At 42.7% G+C, this 1913-nt stretch overlaps 1 protein-coding gene across 1 annotated transcript; it reads left to right on the top strand.

Annotated features, from left to right (window-relative positions):
* LOC103723447 (putative glycine-rich cell wall structural protein 1) lies at nucleotides 1–624 on the top strand. Its single transcript, XM_026800092.2, has one exon. The coding sequence runs from the start codon at nucleotides 20–22 to the stop codon at nucleotides 467–469; it is 450 nt and encodes a 149-aa protein (XP_026655893.2). The 5' UTR covers nucleotides 1–19; the 3' UTR covers nucleotides 470–624.
* Nucleotides 625–1913: the final 1289 nt, after the last annotated feature.

Here is a 1913-nt window from a genome sequence, read left to right as displayed (position 1 = left end):
CTTCTCTCCTTAAGCAACTATGGCTCGTACTAAGCTAGTTGCTCTTTCCTTCATAGTGTTGCTAAGCATTAGTCTCTCTGAGGCAAGCCGATTCTTGACTGGTGGAGGCGGCGGCGGCGGCGAAGGTGGTGGTGGGGGTGGTGGCTCTGGGATTGGCTCCGGATCTGGCTATGGTTCCGGATCTGGTTATGGTGAAGGAGGTGGATCAGGGTCCAGTGGAGGAGGGTATGGAAGTGGCGGAGGTGGCGGAGGTGGCGGCGGATCCGGTGGTGGGAGTGGAAGTGGGAGTGGGTCGGGATATGGGTCCGGCAGTGGTTCCGGGTACGGTGAAGGCGGTGGTGCCTATGGTGGTGGATATGGAAGTGGCGGCGGCGGGGGTGGCGGTGGCGGTGAAGGCTCTGGTTCCGGGTCTGGCTATGGTGCAGGCTATGGATCTGGGTATGGAAGTGGGGGTGGGGGGCACCCTTGAACTCCTAGACCTACGTCTACCTGAAGCCCTGCACGTTACACTCCTTGCACCGCAAGTCTCTTTCTCTCCGTTTTCTTCCATAATTGCATGTATATCAGAATAATAAAATAAAAGGGTTTCTGGTTTAAATAAATGTTATGTTGAAGAAAAGGACAGCTACAGATGTCGTCATATACCAACTTTTTTGTTTTGTCATGAATTTAACTTTTTTCCCCCCTTGAGATCGTTGACGTCTTACTGGCACAAGATACAGATGATATGGCCGGTCAACTCGACAAGCAAATGTTTGTACTAGGATTTGGTCTAGGTTAACCCTTTCTCACAAAAAGAGCCGTGCATCGTCGAGCAGAAACTAGCTCGAATATTGAAGCAGACAGCACAAATAATTATATTGCCCGAACTTTGAGTGGGTGACACAACTTATTTGAAACTAGCGTTCGGCTCCCGCAAGAATAAAAATTGTATACACAATTACTTTATTTTAAGAATAATAGCATTAATTTATATTTTTAATTCAAAAAAAATTTCATTATAAAAATTTAGTTTTAATCGGAAGAGTTTTGAATAAGAAGGTAAATTAGAAAATTTTCTCTTCTATCCGGCGATAGAGATACTTTAGTTAAGTGCATCATGGTACAAATCTTATGCTCAATCCTAAACTTAGGATCCTCCTACGGTGCACTTTGACATATTTAATAACAGAAATGGGTAATGCCAATGCTTATCAGAGCATTTGAGAGTTTCATATAGCAATGGCCCTTGGATTCAGGGAGCTACATGTACAGAATAGTTTCGATGCATATCATATGCATCACATGCAAGCTTTGCTCTCTACCGGTCTCGATGCAACATATGCGTTGCATGGATCCTACTGCATGTCCAAGATCGAATTGATGCCGCATCAGACCATTTTTTTCTATCATATCACAATCCACTTCGCTTAGTAACTTGGTTGAATAACACCCTAACCATGACTAAATAGGGCGTGCTACAAACTCAATTACCTCTAATATATCAAGTACTATTTTTATAAAATAAAGGTAAGGAGAAAGAATCTCCAATCTTAACCTTGATCCTTTTATTTTAGATTCTCTTCAATTGGGGTTCAATGGAGAGATCCAGTTCTTTGATCATAGCCGTCCAGTTCAAACCGTTGTGGAGAGGATTTTCTCGCGGCACATCCATTCAACGGCCAGTCTGTCCTCTAAAGTCCCAAGCACCTACCATTTTTTCTCCTGATGAGAAGACTTATACAGTAGTTTGTAAACTTTTATTTGGTTGAGATACTCTACATTTAGTCAGTGTCCATTATTTTAGATGGTATTATTTTTTTTTTTTGGTCAAAACGGCAAATTATATAGCTCTAAAGTGAGTACATCCTGCCAGATCACGATAAAGTAAAGAGTACAGATCTGAAGAAATATCTCCTACAGATGTCCAAAGA

Source organism: Phoenix dactylifera, unplaced genomic scaffold, assembly GCF_009389715.1.
Source record: "Phoenix dactylifera cultivar Barhee BC4 unplaced genomic scaffold, palm_55x_up_171113_PBpolish2nd_filt_p 000761F, whole genome shotgun sequence".
NCBI lineage: Eukaryota > Viridiplantae > Streptophyta > Magnoliopsida > Arecales > Arecaceae > Phoenix > Phoenix dactylifera.
The sequence above is the reverse complement of the archived record's forward strand: the minus strand, read 5'-3'. Positions and strand labels throughout refer to the sequence as shown.

Coding starts and splice junctions, on each gene's coding strand:
- LOC103723447 (XM_026800092.2), top strand. CDS start 20: ATGGCTCGTACTAAGCTAGTTGCTCTTTCCTTCATAGTGTTGCTAAGC.